General features: G+C 42.5%; 1 protein-coding gene across 5 annotated transcripts in view; it reads left to right on the top strand.

The window, feature by feature from the left end:
* LOC138652092 (protein KASH5-like) overlaps window positions 1–18,316 on the top strand; it is a 43,901-nt gene extending 25,585 nt beyond the window's left edge. For 2 of the 5 annotated variants that reach the window (XM_069742824.1, XM_069742820.1), the window contains 5 exons: window positions 1,483–1,596; window positions 3,337–3,417; window positions 5,358–5,500; window positions 8,646–8,753; window positions 17,737–18,025. In XM_069742824.1, the coding sequence (XP_069598925.1) occupies window positions 1,483–1,596; window positions 3,337–3,417; window positions 5,358–5,500; window positions 8,646–8,753; window positions 17,737–17,938 (648 nt within the window). In that variant the 3' untranslated portion in view covers window positions 17,939–18,025. Of the gene's footprint in view, window positions 1–1,482; window positions 1,597–3,336; window positions 3,418–5,357; window positions 5,501–8,645; window positions 8,754–17,736 lie in introns of all 5 variants that reach the window. The other 3 variants (XM_069742821.1, XM_069742819.1, XM_069742822.1) reach the window with 3 other exon arrangements.
* Window positions 18,317–21,775: the final 3,459 nt, after the last annotated feature.

Raw genomic sequence — 21,775 nt, 5'->3', positions numbered from 1 at the left:
CATCTTATCTCCTGGTCTACAGACACCGGCATCTCATCCTATCTCCTGGTCTATATACACCAGCATCTCATCATATCTACTGTTCTATATACACTGGCATCTCATCCTATCTCCTGGTCTATACAAACCGACATCTCATCTTATCTCCTGGTCTATATACACCGGCATCTCATCATATCTCCTGGTCTAAAGACACCGGCATCTCATCTTATCTTCTGGTCTATATACACCGGCATCTCATCATGTCTGCCGGTCCATATACACCAGCATCTCATCATGTCTGCCGGTCTATATACACCGCCATCTCATCATATCTCCTGATCTATATACACCAGCATCTCATCATATCTCCTGATCTATATACACCAGCATCTCATCATGTCTCCTGGTCTATATACAGTGGCATCTCATCATATCTCCTGGTCTATATACACCAGCATCTCATCCTATCTCCTGGTCTATAGACACTGGCATCTCATCTTATCTCCTGGTCTACAGACATCGGCATCTCATCATGTCTGCCGGTCTATATACACCAACATCTCATCATATCTGCTGTTCTATATACACTGGCATCTCATCCTATCTCCTGGTCTATATACACCAGCATCTCTTCATGTCTCCTGGTCTATAGACACCAGCATCTCATCATGTCTACCGGTCTATATACACCAGCATCTCATCATGTCTCCTGGTCTATATACACCAGCATCTCATCATGTCTACCGGTCTATATACACCAGCATCTCATCATGTCTACCGGTCTATATACACCAGCATCTCATCATGTCTCCTGGTCTATATACAGTGGCATCTCATCATGTCTGCTGGTCTATATACACCAGCATCTCATCCTATCTCCTGGTCTATATACACCAGCATCTCATCCTATCTCCTGGTCTATATACACCAGCATCTCTTCATGTCTCCTGGTCTATAGACACCAGCATCTCATCATGTCTACCGGTCTATATACACCAGCATCTCATCATGTCTCCTGGTCTATATACACCAGCATCTCTTCATGTCTCCTGGTCTATAGACACCAGCATCTCATCATGTCTCCTGGTCTATATACACCGGCATCTCATCATGTCTGCCGGTCAAATTACACATTCGGGAGACCTCTAGCAGACGGCTCTTTGGATGGATTTATGGGGATCAAACAATGTAATGTTTAAATAAATTGATTCTCTGATTGTTTATTTATCATATTATCAAATAAAGTCAAGTTGTCATAAAGTCCAGATATTTAACAATGATTTATTTGCATTATTGTATCATGTACATCATGATATGTGGGTTTTAGAGGAGTTGGTGTTCAGGTGATTCCACCATTAAATCCCTTTCGATGCATTACTGTAGCTGAAATCCCATATAGTCTAAATGTATGACTGTATTAGGAATTAACAAATTCTGTACAACTAATAGCTGTAATAAAAAAGAACAAAGGACATTTCATTGATTTTTGAGTTTTTCCAGTCTAGCTCCAATCCAGACTTTTTACAGCTGCCTGATCCTGTGTATCATACATCTGATTGTTCTGTTGAGATGGACAAAATTGACGAGGATATCTGGACAGACACCGAAACAGAGGTAAAGGAATTATTTTTTTCTTACTATCTACAAGAATTTAAAGCAGTACTGGCAAGGATATGTTCCAATAGAGAAGGCAGCACTTCAAAGCTTCTTAGTTAAAAAAAAAACATTTTTCTTTTATTGTATGCCCATTGTCAAATCTCTATCCGGACCTGCACAATGAGCATCTACTTCCATCACCAGATTCATTTTGGAGGTGTCATGGCCTGGGAGGTGAAGGTGCTGACTAGCTTGGAATACTGGTGTGGTTGGGATTTATCGTGCAGATATGCCAGGCAGAAGGGAAGGGGATGGGTTGCTGTCCAGCAACTAAGCAGGAATAATCAGCTGGCCAGAAGGGGTGTACCACACTCTACTTAACCTCCCACCTTACTGCTGGGAAGTCTAGATATGGTGCTTGGCTTACTCATTGTACTCTATTCTACCGTTGTGTAAGTCTGACCTTGCCCCGGCTTGTGATCCTGACTACATCTGACTTCATGATCTCCCAATAGTGGATTTCCCTTGAGGAAAGACGAAGAAAAAATAGCACTTTATGAGAGTAGTATAATAAAAAATGTTAAAACTAAAGATAGGGTCATTTCCCACCTGATGAAATTTTGCATATTAGGGCGCAACTACAAAAATACATAAGCTAGATTCAATAGGTGTAGCCGACCTGGTGTGGTGCTGGAAAATCCTCAAGCACAAATAGCGGATGAAAATTGTACCAAAAAATAAAATGTATTGAAAAACACAACACAATTTAGCTTTATGGAGCCTACCTCAGTTGTTTTAAGCTTTAGGCACCGAGGGAAGGTAGGGTACAGCCAGAACGTGTTGTTTTTTTTTTAAAATAAATTATTTTATTTAATTTGATAGTTTTACACTTTTTTCATCTGCTATATCCGCTCCACAGGAGCGCCGTTCACCTGGTATCTGCACCATATTCATGACCTCCCTTGTGCTTAAAGTGAACCTGTCACCAGGTGTGACCAATATGAGATAAGGCCGCCACGTTTCAGGCCTGATATACAGCAATCTAATATGCTATGTACCGTATATGCCCCGACCTCCAAGATAAGAAAAAGATCTTTTATTATATTCACCAGCGGGATGGTCCGGTCTGAGGGGTGGCAATGGTCTTGGTCTGGCACCTCCCTCCTTCTTGCTTTGTGCGGATGACACGTCCTTACTAGTGATGAGCAAGTATACTCGTTGGTCGGGTTTTCACGAGCACGCTCGGGTGACCTCTGAGTATTTGTGACTGCTCGGAGATTTAGTTTTCCTTGCCGCAGCTGGATGATTTGCGGCTGCTACAGGCAACCCCCACATGTACTCAGGCTGGCTAGCAGCTGTAAATCATGCAGTTGAGATGACAAAAACTAAATCTCCGAGCATTCATAAATACTCGGAGACCACCCGAGCAACGAGTACACTGGCTCATCACTAGTCCTTACGTCATCTACCCAATTTCCCCAGCATTGTGCTACTGGGCAGGCGTACTTCTCTGCCCTGACTAGCGCAAAATAAAGCACTGCAGTGCGCATGCACCGGGACAGGTCGAAGAGCGCCTTCACATGTGCACTATCTATTCTATCTTTATCTATGTGTTATCTATTTATTATCTATTTATTATAAATCTATCTCATATCTATTATCTATCTATCTAAAGTATGATTTAACCCTGAAGATATTAATGAAGCATTATCATTTACAAATAGAAACATTTAGATGTATTTTGATAATTTCTTATAGCTTATTCAACTAAAGCAAGAAGTTGATCTGTTACTGACCAACTTGCACCAAATCACTTCCTCTGGTCAGCAAGCTACATACGTAAGTTCATATAAAAAGAAAAAGCTGCCGCAAGTAAGGGCTGGAGGAAATGTTCTAGGTTAGATAGAAAACAAAAACTTTCAACAATTAACAGCACCCCATGTTTGTTAACCCTCAGTAGGGATGTATGCAAATGTTATGGGGTCAACACAACAAGCCCTTCTTCTACATCTTAGTCATTGTTGGATAAGTAAGAGAAAATAATAAGGCAGTGTAACCAAAACTCCGTCCGTGAACACAACAGTGACTGTCTTTATTTCTAATCTGTGGCGTGACTTTAGTCTAGGCCTTAATTTATAAACTGCCATCTACGGAGATCATGGCACAATGACATACTCCTTCCATTTTAACTCCACACCCTTTTGTTGGTGAGGCGGTTATAAAAACCGCTAAAGTTGCATCGTTTTTGTGTTACTACAAGATTCAGAACAGTTGAAACAGTTTTAGGGTCTTTTAAACCCAAGTGAACCCGATGAGTTTCTCTAGCAGGACACGCTTTAGGAAACTTTGTTTTTTCCCTGAAGAATCTTTTGTGTCTTTTTTAGTCGTTTCCCAGGCATTTTTCTGTTAATTTTACCAATCTTTGCGGTAGTTTGTTTTATTCCTATAAATGAAAAAGAAACCGCTAGAGTCTTTTAGAGCGTTTTTGCTTTAAAAAAAAAAAAATCTAGGCATCCATTGAACTTTCCCGTTGACTAGTATTGTGTTTTGAGCAGAAAATGCTTCTTTTACACGCTTGGTGTTTTTAGAAACCTGAAGTGGTTAAAAGACGCTCAAAAGCCTGAACATGTGCAAATGAATAGAAATGCATATGTTCATTCTTTTGAGTGTTTTCTGATCTTTCATGGTTTTTCATGGCTGTTTCTGTAGTGGAATTTGTCTCCAGAAGATGCCATGTTCACATTCCATAATGCCAGATTTTTTTATGCAAACTGATGACTCTGTTTGTCACGGTGGACGCAGCAACCTCATATATACCTATGAAGCTGCTGCCATAATAACGATTGTGGCTATTTCTAGCCTGTAAAAAGAACATTTTGCACTAGAAACTGGCAAAAAAATAAGTTAATGACAAAAATAAAGAGCAATTTTGAACCAGGTGCTATTTCGAAGAAGTGAACGAATACCACAAGACAAACAAAAAAAGTGACTTGGAAAAAAAAACCCCGCGAATGATGATTCAGGCCCTTTGTCTTTATTACCAGACTATGTGTTATGTGATGATATCATAGCAGTGCGAACAGTATACCGTACTTATTTCTAGGCTGTGTTTTACTGTGTTTGTCATCAGTTATAGGCTGTGTTTTTTTTTATGGTGTCACTATACACTGCGTCTTTTTTGATTGATTGTTTGGAGTCGACTTCGGGGTCCGTGAAAAGCTTTAAAGGTCCATTTACACGGCACAATTATTGCGAAAGAGAAAAACTTGTTTCACAAAAATAAATAATGCACTGATGTTTGGTGCTGAACAAAAGATTCATTCTCAACAGTGCATCGTCCCGTGTAAACAGGATGACAGCGTATCGTATAAACCGTTCAGCACCCTACAGATGCACGGTCGGGCCTGTGTAAACAGGTTATAAAATGATCACCGACCAGAAGGCATGTTGCCAGATGACGGTCGTTTAACAGTGCGCGTTGTGCGGTGTAAACGCTCTTTGGGCCCGTGCAGACATGTTTGCCCACGGGTCTCTACAATCCTGTTAGAGAACTTAACCTGGATTGTTTTGTAAGTTTAGGGTCAAGATCTTGCAAATAAGAAAGAATTGTCCATACGGAATATAGAGATTTTGTGGGTTGCATGATAAATGATCTGTGGAATAATGTACGTACAAGTGACTATTGTGCTGGCTGAGTATTTATGGAGAATATATCAGTATAATATGGTCAGTAGCTCAATGAATTGTTCATGTTTCTGCCTCTTTTTCTGAAAGTGCAGCTGGAAGAGGAGAGCGCTATCTTACTAAAAGGCCTCAGCTGCTTGACCCATCTTAAGTGTGCGTGGGAAACCTACGTAAGCAAGATAAATGGAGCAAAGAAGATCAACACTGAAAACAAGCCGTCCCTCCCGCAGAACACAAGGTATCATCTCCAACGTTCTTCATTCGGGTTCATTAGGTTCTTTAAAAGGAAATGTAGTGGCTAGATTTGTTTCTTTACTAATTAAATATGCAAATTGTCTCTTCAGAGAGGAAGAGGACTAGAACTCTAGTGTCGCCTATTGGAAGTAGCGATCCTAAAAGTCAATACTGACTCTATAACAAGCCTCGCGATATGTGTTAGGAAAAAAGCCAAACCAAAAACTCAATTTGCAGACACGGTGTTTCGGGGTATTGCCCCTCATCAGTTCAAAGTATGAGATTTGATTTGGCTGGGCGAGAACCTCTGGACTGGGACTAAGGAGTAATGTTTTTCCTTGTGGAGAGTGACAAGCCGAGCCTGGCATGGTAGAGTAAGGAGACTTATACGCCATGCATGCTCCTCTAAGAAATTAAATATGCAAATTGTATCTTTAGAGAGGAAAAGGACTAGAAATGTAGCGCCACCTATTGGAAGCAGCAATCCTAATAGTCAATATTGACTATATAACAAGTCTTACAACACCAAGAAGAAAAAGCTATGGTATGATGGAAATCACAGGATGGAGACATTACTGATCTGCAATTAATGAAAAAACTAAAACAAAATTTACCAAACATTTCAATTTATTCATTAAGGAGTATGAGCACCACCAAGTTCCCACAGTTACAGTCTTGTCACTATCAACAAGGTTATTAATCATTGTCAGAGAAATGTTTAGCCACACTGAATGCAATTGGGCAAATTATTAATATTTGCTGCTGGCAGCTCCTCTGCACTTGCTGACCAATGATGTCTCATATGTACTTGAAGGGAGACAAGTTCGGATCCATGGGAGCAGGTTTAGGCCACGCAGGCTGCTCACAGTAACACGAGCAACGTGGGCCTGGCATTGTTGTGTTGAAAAACAGCTCCTGGGACACTTTGGAGAAACGACCGCACCACTGGTTCCACAACCAAACCAATGTAACGCTGAGCTGTTAAAGTACCTGGAATGAAGACTAGAGGGGTTTGGTTACCGTACATTATGCCACCTTACTCCATAATCCCGGGAGTAGGACCTTTGTGATGCTCCCTTATGAAAGTCTCTTCACGATGTCCTGCTACTGCTCTCAAAGGCTCTGCCACATCTCTGCACCTGCTCGTGCGATGTATGCTTCTGTCACCAGGTGCTACTATGTTCATTCTGTGGACGGAGAAGGTAATGGAGATGATGTCAAGACTCGGGGTGTTAAAGGGAACCTGTCACCTGAATTTGGCGGGACACGTTTGCGGTCATATGGGCGGGGTTTTTGGGTGTTTGATTCACCCTTTCCTTACCCGCTGGCTGCATGCTGGCTGCAATATTAGGTTGAAGTTCATGCTATGTCCTCCGTAGTACATGCCTGCACAAGGTAATGTTGCGCCTTGCGCAGGTGTGTACTTCGGAGGACACTGCATGACCTTCAACCCAATATTGCGGCCAGCATGCAGCCAGCGGGTAAGGAAAGGGTGAATCAAACACCCGAAAACCCCGCCCATATGACCGCAAACCTGTCCCGCCAAATTCAGGTGACAGGTTCCCTTTAAGTCTTGGTCCAGCCTCATAGACTAGTGGTACAAGCCAGTCTGGTAGTATGGGTGTGTGTGCGTAACAGTTGGGGTAATAATCTCCCAACTGTTGCTAATGGGACAGCCCCACACCCTACTAAAACTCCCAGCTTACTGCAAAGAGTTTCCAGATATACTCTACACTACCTCTGGTTCACTATTGTTGCTCATCGCTATAGATTACGTGTCAATTTGCAACTCAGAACTGATAAAGGTCTTGCTTTTACAGGTGCTGAAGTGGTGTGAGGGTTGATAGTGGACCCAGTGGTATACAGAGCAGTCATCAAGTTCCTTTACTTGAAAGGCTGCACACCAAAGGAGAATTCGATGAGATGAAAGAGGTTTATGGGATGATTCCCCATCATATGATGTAGTCAAGAACTGGCATCATCAATTCAAGTGTGGTCGGACTTCGGTGCAAACAGCTACAATTCCAGGGCGACCCCACTCTGCTATTGATGAACACACCATCCAGCAAGTGGAGGTCGCCATTTTGGAAAATTGCCACGTAACCATTCACCACCTAGCCCAAAATGTCAAGATTAGTGTGGGGTACGTGGAAAAAATCATCCAGGACCATCTTCACATGCATAAGGTATCAGCTCGCTGGGTTCCCCGGCTGCTCACACCTTTCCAGAAACAGGAACGAGTCGAATGCTCTCAGGCTCTATTGACGATGTGCCATGGAAACCGGGAGGATTTTTTCAACAGACTGATCACACAGGAGGAAAGCTGGGTCCATCACTATGATCCTGGGACTAAAGTCCAGTCGATGCAATGGAAGCATCATGACTCACCAGCTCCAAAAAAGGCACGTGCCCAACCCTTGCAGGCAAGGTCATGCTCACAGTATTTTGGTACCAGCACGGAGTAGTATTGATGGATTTTCTAGCAAAGGATACCATGATCACTGGGGCATACTATACTTCAGAAATTATGGGAGGCCATCAAAACCAAGAGACGTGGCATGCTCACCAAAGGTGTCAACTTTCTGCAAGACAATGCATCAGTTCACAACTCACATGTTGCCCAAATGGAAGCACGCCCCTGTGGTTCTGAAATTATACCGCATCCCCCTTATTCACCTGACCTCGCTCCATCAGACTTCCACCTCTTTACAACATTGAAGTTATTTTTGAAGGGCAAGCATTTTCCAGATGATGAGACTCTGATTTCCGTAGTTACAACGTGGCTTTTGGAGCAACCTGTTGACTTCTACAAGCGAGGTGTTTACAGTTGCTTTAAGAGATGGGAGAAGTGTGTTCCTAGGAGGCACCTATGTAGAGAAGGTCTAATAACTGTGCCAAGTTTCATTGGTCTCAGTCCACAGGAAGTGGGAAATCTATAATGAACGCCCCTTGTATGTGGCAGGCAACACGTCCAATATTTGTTGGAATCCAGAAACTGATTATTGTGAAATCTGTTTGCATTTCATCTACTGTGTCCGCTTCTATACTTTCTGGTGCCTCAGTAACAACCGACAACTACTGGTATTGTCTACATGCATCATTAACGGAAAAGTGTATGACATGCAGTTAACCATTCTATTAACAAACAGGTTGTCTACCGAGTGGTCATTGCTGCCCGTGAACAGCCAACTTGCTGTGCCCCAGAGACAACGGCAGAGAACACAAGATGGCGTATTATCTGGAGACTGTATCGCCTGGTAAGTGAACGTTTACATTCAGAGTTGTGATACGTCAGCTTCCATGTAAGGATTTAATTTTTTTTTGTTCATTTTTAACTTACTGGGTGTTTTTTGGAAAACACTTTACAGTCTTAGTTGCAGTTTTCCAGCAAGCAATGTTCAAGAAGGAGTTACCCCATGACAAACCTTCCACAGGATGTCAAAGTTTGGGCACCCCCGATCAAAATTACTGTTATTGTGAACAGTTAAACAAGTAGAAGATGAAATGATCTCGGAAATGCTTAAAGTTAAAGATGACACATTTCCTTTGATCTTATGCTAAAAGTAAAAAATATGCATAGAGTGGCGAAAATAAGTATTTGATACACTGTCAATTTTGCAAGTTTTGCCACCTACAAAAGAATGGAGAGGGCTGTAATTTTTATTGTAGATACACTTCACCTGTGAGAGACACAATCTAAAAATAAAAACAGAAAATCACATTGTAGGATTATTACATAACGAATTTGCATTTTTGATACAATAGAAAAATAGAACTTAATATTTGGTACAGAAAACTTTGCTTGTAATTACAGAGGTCAGACGTTTCCTGTAGTTCTTGGCCAAGTTTGCACACACTGCAGCAGGGATTTTGGTCCAGTCCTCCATACCGATCTTCTCCAGATCTTTCAGGTTTTCGGACAGTCACTGGGCAACATTGAGTTTCAGCTCCCTGCAAAGATTTTCTATTGGGTTTAGGTCTGGAGACTGGCTATGCCACTCCAGGACCTGGAAATGTTTCTTACAGAGCCACTCCTTAGATGTCCTGGCTGTGTTTTGGGTCATTGTCTTGTGGAAGACCCAGCCATGACCCATCTTCAATGCTCTTACTCTCAAAACATGACTGCATCCATCCTCCCTTCAATACAGTGAAGTCATTCCTGTCCCTTTTGCAGAAAAGCTCCCCCAAAGTATGATGTTTCCCCCACCATGCTTCATGTTTGGGACCGTGTTGTTGAGGTTGTACTCATTCTTCCTCCAAACACGGCGAGTGGTGTTAATACCGAAAAGTTTTATTTGGGTCTCATCTGATCTCATGACTTTCTCCCATGCCTCGTCTAGATCATCCAGATGGTCACTGGTGAACTTCAAACTTGACTGGACATGTGCTGGCATGAGCAGGGGGACCTTGCGGGATTTTAATCCATGACGGCGTAGTGTGTTACGAATGGTAATGTTTGAGACTGTGGTCCCAGCTCTCTTCAGGTCATTCACCAGGTCCTCCTGTGTAGTTCTGGAATCCTGACCTTTTTCAGAATCATCCTTACCCCACGAGATGAGAACTTACATGGAGCCCCAGACCAAGAACGATTGACAGTCATCTTGTGTTTCTTCCTTTTTTCTAATAAATGTGCCTCAAACTCAATGTGGACAAATCTGAACTCATCATCTTTCCTCCATCCCACAAATCTTCCCTACTTGACCTATCTATCGCAGTCAATAATATCATGCTTTCCCCTGTACCCGAAGTCCGCTGCCTCGGAGTAACCTTCGACTCTGCCCTGTCCTTCAAACCACACATCCAAGCTCTTTCCACCTCCTGTCGCCTCCAGCTCAAAAATATCTCCAGGATCCGTCCTTTCCTCACCCCCCAATCTACTAAAATGCTTGTGCACGCCCTCATCATTTCCCGCCTTGACTACTGCAACATCCTTTTCTGTGGCATCCCTGCTAACACCCTTGCACCTCTCCAGTCCATCCTTAACTCTGCTGCCCGACTAATCCATCTCTCTCCTCGCTACTCCTCCGCTTCCCCCCTCTGCAAATCTCTTCACTGGCTCCCATTCCCTCACCGTATCCAGTTCAAATTGCTAACACTGACCTACAAAGCCATCCACAACCTGTCTCCTCCATATATCTCTGAACTAATCTCTCGATATCTTCCCTCACGTGACCTCCGGTCCTCCCAAGACCTCCTTCTCTCCTCCACACTTATTCGCTCCTCATCCAATTGCCTCCAAGACTTCTCCCGAATATCCTCCATCCTCTGGAACTCTCTGCCCCAACACGTCCGACTATCAACCACAGTCGGATCCTTCAGACGGAACCTGAAAACTCATCTCTTCAGGAAAGCCTACAGCCTGCACTGACACCACTGCTGCCTCATCACTATCGAAGCTACCGCCTCACCAACACCGGAGCTACCGCCTCACCAACACCGGAGCTCCTGCAACCCTCAACCTACTGTCTCCTTCCCCATATTCCTGTAGAATGTAAGCCCGCAAGGGCAGGGTCCTCGCCCCTCTGTATCAGTCTGTCATTGTTAGTTTGTTTACTGTATGTGATATTTGTAACTTGTATGTAACCCCTTCTCATGTACAGCACCATGGAATCAATGGTGCTATATAAATAAATAATAATAATTGTTGCCTTCTCACCAAGCTGCTTGCACATTGTTCTGTAGCCCATCCCAGCCTTGTGGGGGTCTTCAATTTTGTCCCTGGTGTCCTTAAGACAGCTCTTTGGTGTTGCCCATGGTGGAGAGGCTGGAGTGTGATTGATTGAGCGTGTGGACAGGTGTCTTTTATACAGGCAATGAGTGCAGAGTAGGAGGCTTCTTAACTACTTAGCGACCGCCGATACGCCTTTTAACAGTGGCCGCTAAGGGTACTTAAACCACAGCGCCGTTAATTAACGGCGCTGTGGAAAAAGTAAATAGCGCCCCCCAGAGTCGGATTTTCTCCGGGGTCTCAGCTGCCAGGGGTAGCCGAGACCCCAGAGAACATGATTCGGGGTTTTTTTTTTCCCGACCCCGCATTTGCGATCGCCGGTAATTAACCGTTTACCGGCGATCTAAAAAAAACCCGCGATCTCTTTTTAATTCCTCTGTCCTCCGATGTGATCGCACATCAGAGGACAGAGAAAAGGGGTCCCAGATAGGTGAGCATCGGGGGGCTATCTCCCCCGGTGCTCCTTGTGGCTCCCGGTGGGCGCCGCCATCTTCAAAATGGCGGGCGCATGCGCAGTGCGCCCGCCGGCCAGCACCGGGAGAATCTTTGGGGTCTCGGCTGCCGGGGGTAGCCGAGACCCCAAAGAACATGATCGGGGTTGGTTTTACCGACCCCTGTTTTGCGATCGCCGGTAATTAACTGTTTACCGGCGACCGCAAAAAAAAAATCAAAGTGTGATTCTCTGTCCTCTGATGTGATCGCACATCAGAGGACAGAGAAATAGGGGGATTCGGGGACCCTATTATACTTACCGGTGTCCCTGGATCCTCCTGCTGCTCCTCCTGGCTGCCGGGGAAAAGAAAATGGCGGGCACATGCGCAGTGCCCCCGCCATCTGCCGGCCGACAGGAGAAGAGCAGTTGGGGCTAAAATTAGGGTTAGGGTTGGGGCTAAATTCAGGGTTAGGGTTCTTTCACACTTATGTCGGTACGGGGCCGTCGCAATGCGTCGGCCCGACATACCGACGCACGTTGTATAAATTGTGCACAACGTGGGCAGCGGATGTAGTTTTTCAACGCATCCGCTGCCCAATCTATGTCCTGGGGAGGAGGGGGTGGAGTTACGGCCACGCATGCGCGGTCAGAAATGGCAGACGCGACGTACAAAAAAAACGTTACATTGAACGTTTTTTGTGCCGAAGGTCCGCCAAAACACAACTGATCCAGTGCACGACGGATGCGACGTGTGGCCATCCGTCACGATACGTCGGCAATACAAGTCTATGGGCAAAAAAACGCATCCTGCGGGCACATTTGGAGGATCCGTTTTTTGTCCAAAACGACGGATTGCGACAGATGCCAAACGACGCAAGTGTGAAAGTAGCCTTAGGGCTAGGGTTAGGGTTGGGGCTAAAGTTAGGGCTAGGGTTGGGGCTAAAGTTAGGGTTAGAGCTGGGATTAGGGTTGGTATTAGGGTTAGGGTTGGCATTAGGGTTACGCTTGGGATTAGGGTTAGGGTTGTGATTAGGGGTGTATTGGGATTAGGGTTAGGTTTGAGGTTAGGGTTGAGATTAGGATTAAGGGTGTGTTGGATTTAGGGTTTTGATTAGGGTTATGGTTAGGGTTGACATTAGGGTTGTTTTGGGGTAAGGGTTGTGATTATGGTTAGGGTTAGTGATTAGGATTATGGATCAGGTTGGGATTAGGGTTAGGGGTGTGTTGGGGTTAGGGTTGGAGCTAGAATTGGGGGGTTTCCACTGTTTAGTTACATCAGGGGATCTCCAAACACGACAGCCAATTTTGCGCTCAAAAAGTCAAATGGTGCTTCCTCCCTTCTGAGCTCTGCCGTGCGCCCAAACAGTGGGTTACCCCCACATATGGGGCATGAGCGTACTCGGGATAAATTGGACAACAACTTTTGGGGTCCAATTTCTCCTGTTACCCTTGTGAAAATAAAAACTTGGGGGCTACAAAATCTTTTTTGTGGAAAAAAAATATTTTTTATTTTCACGACTCTGCATTCTAAACTTCTGTGAAGCACTTGGGCATTCAAAGTTCTCACCACACATCTAGATAAGTTCCTTGGGGGGTCTAGTTTCCAAAATGGGGTCACTTGTGGGAGGTTACTACTGTTTAGGTACATCAGGGGCTCTGCAAACGCAACATAACGTCCGCAGACCATTCTATCAAAGTCTGCATTCCAAAACAGCGCTCCTTCCTTCCGAGCTCTGCCGTGCGCCCAAACAGTGGTTTACCCCCACATATGGGGTACCAGCATACTCAGGACAAATTGGACAACAACTTTTGGGGTCCGATTTCTCTTGTTACCCTTGTGAAAATAAAAACTTGGGGGCTAAAAAAAATCTTTTTTGTGGAAAAAAAAATATTTTTTTATTTTCACGACTCTGCATTCTAAACTTCTGTGAAGCACTTGGGCATTCAAAGTTCTCACCACACATCTAGATAAGTTCCATGGGGGGTATAGTTTCCAAAATGGGGTCACTTGTGGGGAGTTTCCACTGTTTAGGCACATCAGGGGCTCTCCAAACGCGACATGGCGTCCGATCTCAATTCCAGCCAATTCTTCATTGAAAAAGTCAAAAGGCACTCCTTCACTTCCAAGCTCTGCGGTGCGCCCAAAAAGTGGTTTACCCCCACATATTGGGTATCGACGTACTCAGGAGAAATCGCACAACAACTTTTGTGGTCTAATTTCTCCTGTTACCCTTGTGAAAATAAGAATTTGTGGGCGAAAATATCATTTTTGTGTAAACAAATGCGATTTTTTATTTTCACGGCTCTACGTTATAAACTTCTGTGAAGCACTTGGGAGTTCAAAGTGCTCACCACACATCTAGATAAGTTCCTTAAGGGGTCTAGTTTCCAAAATGGTGTCACTTGTGGGGAGTTTCCACTGTTTAGGCACATCAGGGGCTCTCTAAATGTGACATGGCGTCCGATCTCAATTCCAGCCAATTCTGCATTGAAAAAGTCAAACGGCGCTCCTTCTCTTCCAAGTTCTGCGGTTCGCCCAAACAGTGGTTTACCCCCACATATGGGGTATTGGCGTATTCAGGAGAAACTGCATAACAAAATTTATGGTTACATTTCTGTTTTTACACTTGTGAAAATAAAAAAAATGGTTCTGAATTAAAATGTTTGCAAAAAAAAGTTAAATGTTAATTTTTTCCTTCCACATTGTTTCAGTTCCTGTGAAGCACGTAAAGGGTTAATAAACTTCTTGAATGTGGTTTTGAGAACCTTGAGGGGTGTAGTTTTTAGAATGGTGTCACACTTCATTATTTTCTATCATGTAGACCCCTCAAAATGACTTCAAATGTGATGTGGTCCCTAAAAAAAAAAAGTGTTGTAAAAATGAGAAATTGCTGGTCAACTTTTAACCCTTATAACTCCCTAACAAAAAAAATGTTTGTTTCCAAAATTGTGCTGATGTAAAGTAGACATGTGGGAAATGTTATTTATTAACTATTTTTTGTGATATATCTCTCTGATTTAAGGGCATAAAAATACAAAGTTTGAAAATTGCAAAATTTTAAAAATTTTCGCCATATTTCCGTTTTTTTTTCATAAATAATCGCAAGTAATATCGAAGAAATGTTACCACTAACATGAAGTACAGTATGTCACGAAAAAACAATCTCAGAATCAGCGGGATCCGTTGAAGCGTTCCAGAGTTATAACCTCATAAAGTGACAGTGGTCAGAATTGCAAAAATTGGCCTGGTCATTAAGTACCAAATTGGCTCTGTCACTAAGGGGTCAAAGAAAAACTAACAGGTCTGTGAGGGCCATACGTCTTGCTGGTTGGTAGGTAATCAAATACTTATTTCATGCAATAAAATGCAAATTCATTATGTAAACCTCATACAATGTGATTTTCTGTTTTTTCTTTTTAAATTCTGTCTCTCACAGTTAAAGTGTTCCTACGATAAAAATTACAGACCTCTCCATTCTTTGTAGTTAGGAAAACTTGCAAAATCGGCAGTGTATGAAATACTTATTCTCCCTCTGTATCACTAAGGGTAAATGGAAGGTGCTGCTTCTTCATTGCTGTGCTGTCACACACGATCTGTAATATTTATTCAGTATTTTATAGCTTTCTCTCCATATCTCTGTTATAAGCTTTATGAACAATAATTTAGTATCCAATTAGAGACTTCCCCACATGGAGCTTGATGGGAAGTTTAACACTCCAAAAGACTTCAATGGTAAATTACCATGCAACATAATCAACTGTGTTCCAGAAATGGTGGTCCGGGCTACATGGGTAGGTAGCCTAGTGGCTAGTCATTTCCCAATCATTTATCACACATAGAATTGCATGTGTATTCACTTAAAATCCTGTGTCAAGATATCAGCTAATAGAGATAGCATTATGCTGTGTACACACAGAGCTCACATCCAGCCTATATTACTGGGAGACACATAGAGCTCACATCCAGCCTATATTACTGAGAGAGACACACACAGAGCTCACATCCAGCCTATATTACTGAGAGAGACACACAGACCTCACGTCCAGCCTATATTACTGAGAGAGAGACACACAGAGCTCACATTCAGCCTATATTACTGGGAGACACACAGAGCTCACATCCAGCCTATATTACTGGGAGACACACAGAGCTCACGTCCACTCTATATTATTGGGAGACACACAGACCTCACATCCAGCCTATATTACTGAGACACACAGAGCTCACATCCAGCCTATATTACTGGGAGACACACAGAGCTCACATCCAGCCTATATTACTGGGAGACACACAGAGCTCATGTCCACTCTATATTATTGGGAGACACACAGACCTCACATCCAGCCTATATTACTGAGAGAGACACACAGAGCTCACATCCAGCCTATATTACTGGAAGAGACACAGAGCTCACATCCAGCCTATATTACTGAGAGAGACACACAGAGCTCACATCCAGCCTATATTACTGAGACACACAGAGCTCACATCCAGCCTATATTACTGAGAGACAATCCCGCAAGAGAAAAGATTGAAGCTTAGATCAGACTGCAAACTGCATAAAAAAAGAAAACAATGAAGATTGCAGTCTGAAACCTAATAAAATTGCATTTTTAGCAAATTTACCCCACTGTTCTCATATGGCAGCATAAACACATTAACAATACATTCTGTGATGTGTCCTGTGACAGCACGCGGCTCTCCAATACACTCTGAGGGGGCGGTCAGACGGCTGTACAAATTGGGCCGAGATCGGAACAATGCTTGGACGTGCCGACAGCTCTCCAGACCAGAGCGTGACAGCTGTATAGAAATACAGGTGCTTCTCACAAAATTAGAATATCATCAAGAAGTTAATTTACTTCAGTTCTTCAATACAAAAAGTGAAACTCATATTATAGAGTCATTACAGAGTGATCTATTTCTTGTGTGTACTTCTGTTAGTGTTGATGATTACGGCTTACAGCCAATGAAAACCGAAAAGTCATTATCTCAGTAAAATAGAATACTTTATAACACCAGCTTGAAAAATGATTTTAAAATCCGAAATGTTGGCCTACTGAAATGTGTGATCAGTAAATGCACTCACTACTTGGTCGGGGGTCCTTTTGCATCAATGCGGCGTGGCATGGAGGTGATCAGCCTGTGGCACTGCTGAGGGGTTATGGAAGCCCAGGTTGCTTTGATAGCAGCCTTCAGCTCGTCTGCATTGTTGGGTCTGGTGTCTCTTATGTTCCTCGTGACAATACTCCTTAGATTCTCTATGGGGTTAAGGTCAGGCGAGTTTGCTGCCAATCAAGCACAGTGATACTGTTGTTTGTAAACCAGGTATTGGTACTTTTGGCAGTGTGGACGGTGCCAAGTCCTGCTGGAGAATGAAATTTCCATCCCCAAATAGCTTGTCGGCAGAGGGAAGCATGAAGTGCTCTAAAATGTCCTGGTAGACGCCTGCGCTGACTTTGGTCTTGATAAAACACAGTGGACCTACACTAGCAGATGGAAACTTCACACTAGACCTCCGGCAGCTTGGATTGTGGCCTCTCCACTCTTCCTCCACACTCTGGGAGCGTGATTTCCAAAGTAAATGCAACATTTACTTTCCTTGTGGAGTGTGTCGATGGCTGTCTACTGGACATCTGTCGAGTCAGCAGTCTTCTCCATGATTGTGGAGCTACTGAAACAGACTAAGGGACCTTTTTAAACGCTTAGGAAGCCTTTACAGGTGTTTTTTGTTAATTGTTCTGATTTACTGAGATTACTTTTGGGTTTTCATTGGCTGTAAGCCATAATCATCAACATTAACAGAAATAAACACTTGAAATAGATCACTCTGTTTGTCATGACTCTATATAATATACGAGTTTCACTTTTTGTATTGAAGAACTGAAATAAATTAACTTTTTGATGATATTCTAATTTTAATGGTCGGGAGAGCTGCCAGCCAGTCTGCACCGTGTTATGATCTCGAACTGATTTATACGGCTAACTCTGCCCTTACTCATAGCTATGCCGTCAGTTATTATAGTGGATTGCTTTACCCTGGATCTCATCTCATTTCTCTTATACCATTACATTTAGGTTATTTCCAGAGATAGGCTGCTTGTTGGCTACACTCTTGAGAAAGCTAAGCCCTTACTTCTCCACTCGGAAACTTCTCCTGACGATTTTTCTCAACATCTTGATCGTTTTCGTGTGGTCTGGAGGAAACATCGGCCCTATCGTACCAACGACTCTACGGCTTCACTTCAAACTGCTACATCTGGAGCCTCCACCAATGTAGAGTTTTGATCTAGATTGTATGAAGAGGGATAACAAATACTATAAAAGGGTTTCGTCCAGGCCTCAACACACCCAACAGTAGGATAGGTCATCAATATGAGATCGGTGGGGATCTGACACCCAGCACCACCACCGATGAACTGAAATCTACCCCACCACTCCGTACATTGTTTGGAGTCTGTTTATCTCCTATTACTTATATCCGGCCACTACAAGAGCAGATATCAGCTTATCAGTGCCAACGATCTTATACCAATGGCCGATCATCATTCGCGGACAACCTCTCTACCTAATGTACGGCACTTAGATCCTAAATGGTAGAAACTAAACTAAAATAAATGTTGTATTTGATGTTTAAATACATTCCTGTTCCATAGCCTTTCATGTGTAATCTCCGGTATTTTCTTAAGTTCCTCTTTCACATTACCTGGATTTGACGTTTTCCCAATATTAACAGATTGGAGATTTCAACAAATACCTTTCAGGTTATGTGCACGTGGGAGTCATAGAGAAGCCGCAGCTCTCACTTCATTCGGTTGCTGGAGAGTGAAGCTGTCACCGACTGGCTGCAGGGCTCACGTGGCATAATGTTATGCAAGCCCCGGGGGAACAGGCGCCAACAATGCTGAAATGGCGCCGGCAGTGGAGGGGAGTATAGGCTCTTTGTTTTGTTTTTTAAAGGGGGAACATAGCAAGTGAGAAGGGGTTGTCCAAGTAGTGGACAACCCCTTTAGTGGTCGTTCCAGAGGGTATAGTGTCTACCGTAAAACATTTTAACTAAAAGGGTGCAATAATATGGAAAAAAACAACAACTTTTACTCGCCTTCGTAAGGAGCTCCACTCTAAGTGCGGACTTCCAGCACCATGATCTTGTGGCAGGCATCACACGGCAGCTGTAGTCACTGTCTGTACAGTTTTTTGAGGTGATAAAAAATGTTGAGTTTTCTAGTGGAAACTCCTTCAGAAACCAGTTCTTTTATGGTGTTGTACGAGTTTTTACAGTTCTTCAGGTGCTTTTGGAGAGTTTCCCCCCCCCCCCCCCTAGAGCATTTTCTTAAGCCTTTTGATTAGACACTAGTTAGAATCCGCTCCTATCAGGATCTATTTCAAAGAAGTGACATGCACGTTCTTTATTCCCAGCCGTAATTTTTCAAAACTTTGGAAACAGAGAGAAGAAAATAAAAAAAAAAACAATGCTCAAAAGATTTAATTTATGAGCAGCAAAGCGGTTTAAAAAGCATTTTTAAGCTATTTTTGAGGCTTTTCCTTTTGGAGAACCCAAAAATTCGGTCCACATACCCTCAAGAACTTTGAATCATGAACGTATGAGAAGGCTGTGGCTGCATCAGTCACGTGATGCCTCCTGCCAGATTTTGGCAGTGACAGTGCACTTCTCAGAAAGTAGAGTACAGGATTTTTTTTTTTCTTCCCAATCAGGCCAGACAAGCTTCTACATGCAGTGAAAAAAATCACTTTAAGGCTATGTGCACACGTTCAGGATTTCTTGCAGAAAATTCCTGAGAAAAACCTGAGATTTTCTGTAAGAAATCTGCATGCGTTTTTTGCGCATTTTCGATGCGTTTTTTTCCCGGACATTTCCCAATGCATTTTATAGTGTAAAATCTGCAACAAAAAAAAACAACCCGCAAAATTAATGAACATGCTGCGTTTTTAACCGCGATGTTTTTTTCGCGGAAAAAAACGCATCATGTGCACAAAACATGCAGAATTTATTCTAAATGATGGGATGCTTATTGTATGCTTTTTTTTTGCAATCCCACACCAATCTTACAGTCTGTGTTTCAAGAGAGTGATGGCCCACAATCGTGATACACCTCAACCAGAGTTTGGCTGAGTGGGGATTTCATTTCTGGACCTGGAAAGCATCAGAAAGGGAGCTGCGGGGGCATCATCGCTGAGGACAGTCCCAGTCCTGCGCGCTCATTCCTTACCCATGCACGTCCATCAGCACAATGTATGGAACCTACTACGAAGCTCCAGTGCAGCCACAGAGGTGGCACAGTATATTGTCAGGGACTACGTTTTCAAAAGTAAAATAAGTCCTATCCAACTCCGAAAACTCATCAGAAAGCTGAAATATAAGTGCAGCAAAGAGCGCTGTGCAGAAAGGGAAGGGGCGACAAAGGGGTGCATTCATAATCAGATTGAATGATGACGAGCCCTAGTGATACATTTAGGAGGCTCAGTGCTCCGAAGAACATACAAGCTTGTTTGGGGATTGACAAATTATTTTTTTTTCTCTTTAACATTAAGTTTAAAATCTCTTCGGGAGTTTCCAATGATTTTTATTACACCAGTGATATCAATTTACGGTACCTTTTATTTTTACTTATGGCAAATGACACATTCCGCAATGTATGGGCATTGTCAGTCCGCTGGGGATCTCTATGGGAATCTTTATGGGAATGTCCAGTCTTGAGTGCACAACTTTTCAGCTTAGGAAAGTAGGAAAAACTTGTATATTACAAGTTATACGTGGAATATTCTGCAAAATGATTAATGATTTCGGTGATTTACCGCTAGAGTAGTCCGCTTCTAAAATAATCCCCGAAATTATGTGAAATATATTTGGTCTCTGAATTTTTCGTTCAATGAGAGAGAAACTTTGGGTGAAGAAGCCAGGTCCTCAAAGTGAAGGGTAAACATAAGACCAGAACATGATAAAAATTACTTTTCTTTTTTTTTTTTTTTTAACCACTTCCTTCATTTGTATCTGTCAAATTCCTTTTATGACGGTGTACAAGACTACAGTTAGGCTACGTTCACACAAATATGTACGGTCTGTCGGTGGTCAGTGGCCCAAGTATCCTCCCAACAAAATATTTTGGGGTTTTTTTTTTGCGCTTTCATTATTTTCCTCCAAGGGCCATATTTTTTTTTTTTAATTTTTCCCCTCGACATAGCTATGTGAGGGCTTGCTTTTTTTTTTTTTTTTTTTTGTGGGGCAAGTTGTAGCTTTGAATTACATTTATTTTATCATGTGATGTACTGGAAAAAGGGGAAAAGAAAATCCAAATGTGCAGAAATTAGGAAAAAAAAATAAAAAATCCACAATTGTGTTTTGATTTTACAGCATTCATTACACAATAATAATTACGATTCTCCTGGTCAGTGCGACTAGGGCGATTCCAAACAGGCATAGTTTGGCTTTTAAGTAGTGGGAAAAAAAAAAAATGAAAAGAAAATTAAGAAAAAACAAAAAGTTGTCATTTTCCAAGACTTGGAGCTGTGTGACGGATTGTTTTTTTTTTTTTTAACTCCTTGAGATGACATTTTCATTGATACCATTTTGTGATACGTAAGTTTTGATTGCTTCCCGTATTTTCATTTGTGGTGTTGCAGATGCTGAAAAATCGAAATTCTGGTATTTTGATGTGTGTGTGTGTGTGTGTGTGTGTGTGTGTGTGTGTGTGTGTGTGTGTGTGTGTGTGTGTATATATATATGTATATATATGTATGTATATATATATATATATATATATATATATATATATATATATATATATATATATATATATATATTTTTTTTTTTTTTTTTTTTTTTTATGGGGGGGGGGGGGAGAAGGGTGATAAAACATTTTTTTTTTTTTACTGCATTCTATAGTTTCCCGATATATAGAAATACCAAAGTATGGCTATGAATGGCAAAAATCCCATCTTAAAAGTCTACTATGAATGCCAGCCAAAGGCATGACACACACTGGGGTCTTCAGCAGACCTCCAGCTGTCATTGTACTCATCAGCGCCCCGCAAAGGTGTTGCCGTCAACACGTACTTAGAAAGGCACAACCCACCCCGGGAAACACGCGTAAATGCC

Source organism: Ranitomeya imitator, chromosome 10, assembly GCF_032444005.1.
Source record: "Ranitomeya imitator isolate aRanImi1 chromosome 10, aRanImi1.pri, whole genome shotgun sequence".
Lineage (NCBI taxonomy): Eukaryota > Metazoa > Chordata > Amphibia > Anura > Dendrobatidae > Ranitomeya > Ranitomeya imitator.
This window is presented reverse-complemented; position numbering and strand designations above follow the sequence as displayed.